The 7144-nt window shown below is 46.1% G+C and overlaps 1 protein-coding gene across 1 annotated transcript; it reads left to right on the top strand.

The window, feature by feature from the left end:
- Window positions 1-3469: 3469 nt before the first annotated feature.
- LOC306934032 (beta-galactoside alpha-2,6-sialyltransferase 2-like) lies at window positions 3470-4513 on the top strand (the record flags this gene model as incomplete). The annotated part of the gene is made up of 1 exon (XM_079516454.1): window positions 3470-4513. The coding sequence occupies one exon, from the start codon at window positions 3470-3472 to the stop codon at window positions 4511-4513; it is 1044 nt and encodes a 347-aa protein (XP_079372580.1).
- Window positions 4514-7144: the final 2631 nt, after the last annotated feature.

Below are 7144 nucleotides of genomic sequence, written 5' to 3' on the forward strand. Positions count from 1 at the left end.
GTAAAGCAGTGGAGTGCGCTGTTCTGAAGCCAGATTGAAATTCGAACAGCAGCTTGCGTTCACGCAAGAAACTGCTAATTTGCTCGTAAATTAGTCTCTCTATGACCTTTGAGGTGGAACATAGAATGGAAACAGGGCGGTATAGTTGCCTGTATCTAGTTTGCTTCCTTTTTTGAAAAGTGGAATTACTCTCGCTTAACCCATTTTGGGCGGGAACCCATGTTGGTGTTTTAAGCATTATGTTATACTTTAGCTATTGAAAAATAGCAGATCTACAAGCTCATAGCGAGCTTGTAGGTCTGCTATTTTTGAAAAGTCGTGAACATTTTAAACTAAAACAACATTTTTAACTAAAATATTGACTTCTGGGGGGTCCCTGGAACTACATATTTTGAGATGGGGGTCCGTGGCCCAATAGAGATAATTCTGGGGGTCCTTGACATGAAAAAGGTTGAGCACCACTGACATAGAAACATGGGTTTTTCAGAAAAATGATTTTGAAGCCTTTTTTTTTATTGACCTCAGTCCAAAATGGCTTAAGCTGTTTTCGATTGCTCCACTTCGTATGATCTTAGCTGGGGCGGATGTCAAAATTAGGTCGTGACCCATAACACATCCGTTTGGTAAACGGATAATAATGCAGAATGGAAGGGTTGTTTAGTAGTTTTACCATAATGTTCCAGAGAAGCAGCAGAGAGGCCAAATGTCATCATCTTGCAATGAATCACACTGTCAGAACCTACAGTTGGAGGCCATCGATATTGTCCTTTTCTTTTTGCTGAGGTTTGCGTGATCTGCGCAAAAGGACAGTTAACCCATTTTGGGCGGGAAGCCCTTTTGGTGTTTTAAACATTGTTATAATTTAGCTATTGAAAAATAGCAGATCTACAAGCTCATAGCGCGCCACCGAGTGGCGCGCTACGAGCTTGTAGGTCTGCTTTTTTTGAAAAATCGTGAAAATATTTATTTCAGAAAAGGATTTAGAAGGATTTAGAAGGATTTTTTAAAATTTTGAGGTCAGGCCTAAATGGGTCAAATGATAAGGGACAATATCGGTGGCACCCAACTGTATACGCACTACGCAGCAACACCTGTCCCAGCTAAACTCACCTGACAACAATATATTATGCAATATAGTTCTTCTTCTTGCCGCCTGATGCACCTCCTCCCTCCAGTACCTTCAAAGGACGATTAAGGTATATGTGTTTCTTTTAGTTTTGAGAGTCAAATTAGATGCCTGAATCTGATGAGTGAGATGTGATAAAGAAGGGACGTTGGTTGAAGGAGCTTCATCCCCCGTGATATCAAACATGCTGCCCTTTATCCAAAGCAGTCAGCTTCGTGAAGTGTTTTTGCAGATCAATTGCTGGATCAACACAAAACTAAACGAGAGCAGAAGTTTGGAAGTACGGTATGGTCAGCAATGAACACTGTTACTGTAACGAAGACTCTGACTAGGACGTTGGGCTATATGACATATGACATGTTTAGTATAGAGCTCCACCCAAGGGAGGTGGAAAAGGTGTTCAAGAGAACAAACCCTTATAAGGCCCCGGGCCCCGACAACATTAGTGGGCGCCTGCTGAAGGTCTGTCATGAACAACTGGCTGAGGTCTTCTGCAATCTCTTTAACCGCTCCTTGTCTGAACACTCCATACCAACCATATGGAAGTCCTCCATCATCTGCCCAGTCCCTAAGAAAACTAACCCCACCTGCAATAATGATTACCGCCCTGTAGCTTTAACATCTCTGGTGATGAAGAGCTTTGAGAGGCTCATTCTACCCCAGCTACAGAGGGAGGTTAGTGGGTTCACAGACCCACTCCAGTTTGCATACAAACAGCAGAGAGGTACGGATGATGCAGTGATAACCCTGCTGCATCACACCTACGCACAGCTGGAGAAGCCCAAGTCCTTTGTCAGGATGGTATTTGTGGACTTCTCGAGTGCATTTAACACGGTGCAGCCTCACCTGATGGGACAGAAACTCCTCCGGATGAATGTCAACTCCCACCTCATACTGCTCATTCTGTCTTTCCTCACAGACAGACACCAGACCGTTAGATTCAATGGCAACTACAGCTCTAACAGGACTGTGTCCACCGGGGCACCACAAGGATCTGTCATCTCACCAGTCCTGTTCACCCTGTACACAGATGACTGCAGCAGCCCAGACCCTGACATTCTATTCATAAAATATTCAGATGACACGGTTATTGTCGATACCACCAACACCAATAACCGCATCATTGGGGTAATGGACGGATTTGCTGAGTGGTGCAATAACAATTTCCTGGACCTAAACCCCAGCAAAACTAAGGAGCTGCTGGTGGACTTTAGGCAGGGCCCGCCCACTCCACCTCCGGTCCTAGAGATAAATGGCCAGGCAATAGAACGTGTCGAAGAATACAAATACCTCGGCACCACCATCGACCATAAACTCACATTTAAGACCAACGCGGAGAACATTCACTCCAAGTGTCAACAAAGGCTGTTCTTCCTCAGGAAGATGAGGAAGCTCCAGGTCCGACCATCGATCCTGCAGGCCTTCTACAAGTCCTTTGTAGAATCCATACTGACCTTCAACATCACATCATGGTTTGGTGTGATGCGTGCCATCAACCGGAACCCTCTCGATAGGGTGGTTAGGATCAGCGGCAAGATCATTGGGAGGGACCAGGAGTCACTCAGCAGCATCCATAAAAAACGGACAATAAAGAAGGCCTCTCAAATAGTTGAGGACAACACACACACCCTCCATAACCACTACGAACTAATGCCCTCAGGCCGGCGATACAGAGCATCAAAACTCACAAAAAGGGGCTCAGCTAGCTTTGTGCCCACCTCCATCAGACTCTTGAACGCCTAGGCTGAACCCCCCCCCCCCCCCCCCCCCCCCTCGTTGGAATCTCTAACAAACAACCCCCCCCCCCTTCCCACCTGATGGACTATATAGAGAACGCACAGGTTGCATACAGTAAATTTTTAGATTTTAATTATTAGTACTTATAGAACAGATTTTTAATATATTATGCTTTTAAGTAGTCTCTCTGAAAAATGGTTTTATGATCTTTTATATAGTAACTGTGTTTGTGTGTACTGTGATTTCTGTTGTCTTTACCACTGCACAAAAGAAGTTTCCGAAAGGAAAAATAAAGTTCTTTGAAGTTTGAAGTTGAAGTTGAAGTATGACAATCCCTATATTTGGGCCCGAGCCGCCCTAGTGCTGATATCGAGTATAAGGTCTACCCTAGGAAGCTGAGAATGAGAGAGTAGCAGTACAGACCAGCTAGAGAATAACTCTAGACACGTAGCATCGACAGCTTGTAGCACCAAGCGAAGACGTTCTCAACTCCAGGGCTCAAGGTCTCAGACCTCGGCCTCCAGTAGATAATCCATCTACACAGGTAGACTAGTTCTACCCCCATTGTGCCAGACTCTCTAATACAGAGCCCCGGTTATAAACACAATGAAATGGTGTCGGCTAATCCTGCCAGTCCTGGCGGTTACTCTGGCAGGAATCCTGGCACTGGTGGCTCTCTCTCCTCCGTCGCCACCGCCAGCGAAGGAGGCACCAACACCGGCGGCACCGAAAGGACGACACCAGCACCCCTCGGACAACGTGTGGAATGTAGAATACAGGGGAGTCCGCAGACCTGAGCAGAGTGTGAAGGAGGTGCTGTGTCAGCTGAAGACCCGGGCCAGGCTGAGGACAGTGGACGGGACCGAGGAGCCCTTCTCCTCGCTGGGCTGGTCCCGTCTGGTTCCCCCCGTCCCCCTGGAGAAGCTACACAGAGGGCAGGGGAAGCAGGGCGAGTTCAAGACCTGCGCCGTGGTGTCCTCCTCTGGGGCGATGCTGCACTCGGGACTAGGCGAGGAGATCGACTCCCACGACGAGGTTATGCGGTTCAACCACGCGCCGACGGAGGGTTACGAGACAGACGTGGGAAGCCGGACGACCGTTCGCCTCGTTAACGCGCAGGTGGTGACCCAACCCGCGTTTAAATTCCGCACCAGCTCTCTGTACAAGAACGTCACCCTGGTGGCCTGGGAGTCGGCCCCCTACGACCTCGACCTGAGCAGGTGGTACGCCGTCGGCAGGCTGTTCAGGCCGTACGAAGAACGGCGCCTTCTGGACCCCGCTCAGCCCTTCTACGCGCTTCACCCCGGCTTCTTCTGGCGGCTCTGGGACGTGATTCAGGGAGACACGCGGGCGGACATCTCGCCCAACCCGCCCACCTCGGGCTTCATGGGCATCGCGGTGATGATGGCGCTGTGCGAGCGGGTGCACGTGTACGAGTACGTCCCCTCCCCCGCGAGGCAGACGGCCCTGTGCCACTACTACGAGAGGGGCGACAACGTGGCCTGCACCCTGGGCGGAACCGACGAGTGGCACCCCGTCCGCTTCGAGAAGAGGCTGGTCCGCAGAATCAACGTGGGCGACGGCAGTGACCGGAGACGAGGCGTGCTCACGCTCCCTGGGTTCAGCACGGTCAAGAACTGTGACGTTTGAGACGTGAAACAAGGATTCTTAAACGTTTTAGTTGCAAGGACCACCAGTTTGATATTTAATATAAGCCACAGACTCCCCATTTGATACTAAATTTTTTTGTCATTTTTGGAGCCCCTCCAATACGAAGATATCGTCATTTGTTAGCCAAGTCTATGGGATTTTTAATGTTTGTTTAGAGTAAATCGTTTGCCAGCCAATTGAGTCTATGGACTTTAAAGGTAGGGTAAGTGGTTTTCTTTGGTTAAAATACGTGTTAAAAATGCTCTATATTGTGATAGTACTCATTGCTAGAGTGTTTGTTCAGTAACCGTGTTAAATAGCTCTATATTGTGATATGTTATAGAGTGATATTATTGTTCAGTAACAGGAGTTTTCATTTCTCCAGCTTTTTATTAAACAGAAAATGCATTTTCAGGTCGCGATAGCGATTTTATCCAATCAGGATAGAGAACACAGTCAGGATACAAATTAAACAAGTGGAAATGTAAGTGATGAAACAAAGAAATGAGCAGACACAATTGGAACTGTAACACTATACAAATTAAGCTGATAAATGGCTACTTTCTCCTGATTGAATGACATTTTTGTCATTTACCTGAAAATGTATTTTCTGTTTATTAAAGAGCTGGAGAGACAGGGAGTATTGAACAAACACTCTATAGCAATGATTACTATCACGATATTGTGATTTAAACTTTTAACAAAACAGTTTATGTTTTAAACGAAAAAAATATATACAATTTGTTTTGCCGGCTGATTCGGTCTGGCTTATTAGCCAGGCTATGACTGACTGGCTGACTGGCTGACTGACTGACTGACTGGCTGGCTGACTGACTGACTGGCTGGCTGGCTGGCTGGCTGGCTGGCTGACTGACTGACTGACTGACTGACTGACTGGCTGGCTGGCTGGCTGGCTGGCTGGCTGGCTGGCTGACTGATTGATTGATTGATTGAAAAATGTATTAACAGTTTGCAGAATTACAGTACATTTCAAGCACAAACTCAATACAAAGGCTGTTAACTGTGAGTGGACGACCCAATTAAGCATTACACTTGTTTCCAATAGGGTCCACAATGTTCAATTCATCAAAAACATTTAGAGACGTACAAATAGACACTTCTATATAGACAAAGGACAGAACAGGAATTCATCATAAAGGAGGTAAAAAGGGAAAAGAAACATATACAGTGAGGGAAAAAAGGGGGTGGGCGGTTGGGGGGGATTCACGATCAGCTCCGTTCATTTGTTTGTTTTCTTGGAGGAGCTGCGTTGGGTCCCCAAGTCGGCTGACTGACTGACTGACTGGCTGGCTGGCTGACTGACTGACTGACTGACTGACTGACTGACTGACTGACTGGCTGACTGTCCACACTGTTATTTGCAAGTGAAATCAGGTCAGATGTATCATGTGGCTATTCTGCAACAAAAAACACAAAAGTACTCACATTTCCGTTTCCCTTTCCCTTTCCATTTCCGTGTGTGTGTGTGAATGAAATCTATATTTACCCAGGGTATCTGGGCTAAGCTCAAGAACTTGTTTCCAGCCAGGCCCTGCTCATAGAACACATTTCATCGTAGTGGTTCAATGCCTTGTTCAAGGGCACTTCAGCGGTGGTAATTTTAACGTGTCGGACGGCTGATTCGAACTAGGAACCTTCCGGTATCAAGACCGCTCCGTGTGTGTGTGTGTGTGTGTGTGTGTGTGTGTGTGTGTGTGTGTGTGTAATTTCACAAATTAACGACACAAAGACATACTTGACATATGAAACAGGGACAACACAAAATGTGGGGCCTTAATTCAAGTAGCAGATGCCTTTGTTTTATATTTAATTTATATATATATATTTTAGGGGCATGTTATGTGGTCTACTGGTAGATCACGATCAACCTTTTGGGCACCCCTGGCACAACAATATTGATTATGGTTGTTATGGTTTATTAACCATTATGATTATTCACATTTCCTTGTTTGTTTTTTTTAAACATTTTATAATACCACAATTTAACACATTTTTAACACACTGTCTAAAAGTGAACATCAACATCACATTCTGCACTGTTGTTCATGGTTCATGGTTGAGTCAGCGTCAATCTTCAGCTGCCCTCTTGTGGCCCCAAGGTGAAAATACATCACTTCTGTTTCACTCTCTGGTATCCATGGCAACATGCAGTCCAATAAAACAGTGGGTTTCAACCAGTGGTCCGGGTAACACCAGTGGTCCTTGAGGGGGGTTCCAGGTGGTCCCCAATCCCCATGCTAAATGACGGAGAGGTGGTAACGAAATCCAAATGGACCCTTATAGATCTTTAGATCACTTTGAGAGTTACATAATTGTTAAACAACTATTACTTATTAACTTGTTAATTTACAAGAAGTCTGTTGTCTCCTAATGGTACCAACATCAATACAACATGAAATTGTGGACAAAATCGTATCCAACGACAACAAACTAAATGTCATCATCAAATGGTGGTCCGTCCGTGGCTCAAATCCGAATAAATAATGGACATTGATCTCTGTTGAAAACCACTGCATTGGACCTCCCCCACCACCAGGGGGCAAAAGACAACAACCTGGAACTTTTACTGCGCACTGCATGCTTGACCCGGAAGTACATGCGTGTTGGGTG

Source organism: Electrona antarctica, assembly GCF_951216825.1.
Source record: "Electrona antarctica genome assembly, chromosome: 2".
NCBI lineage: Eukaryota > Metazoa > Chordata > Actinopteri > Myctophiformes > Myctophidae > Electrona > Electrona antarctica.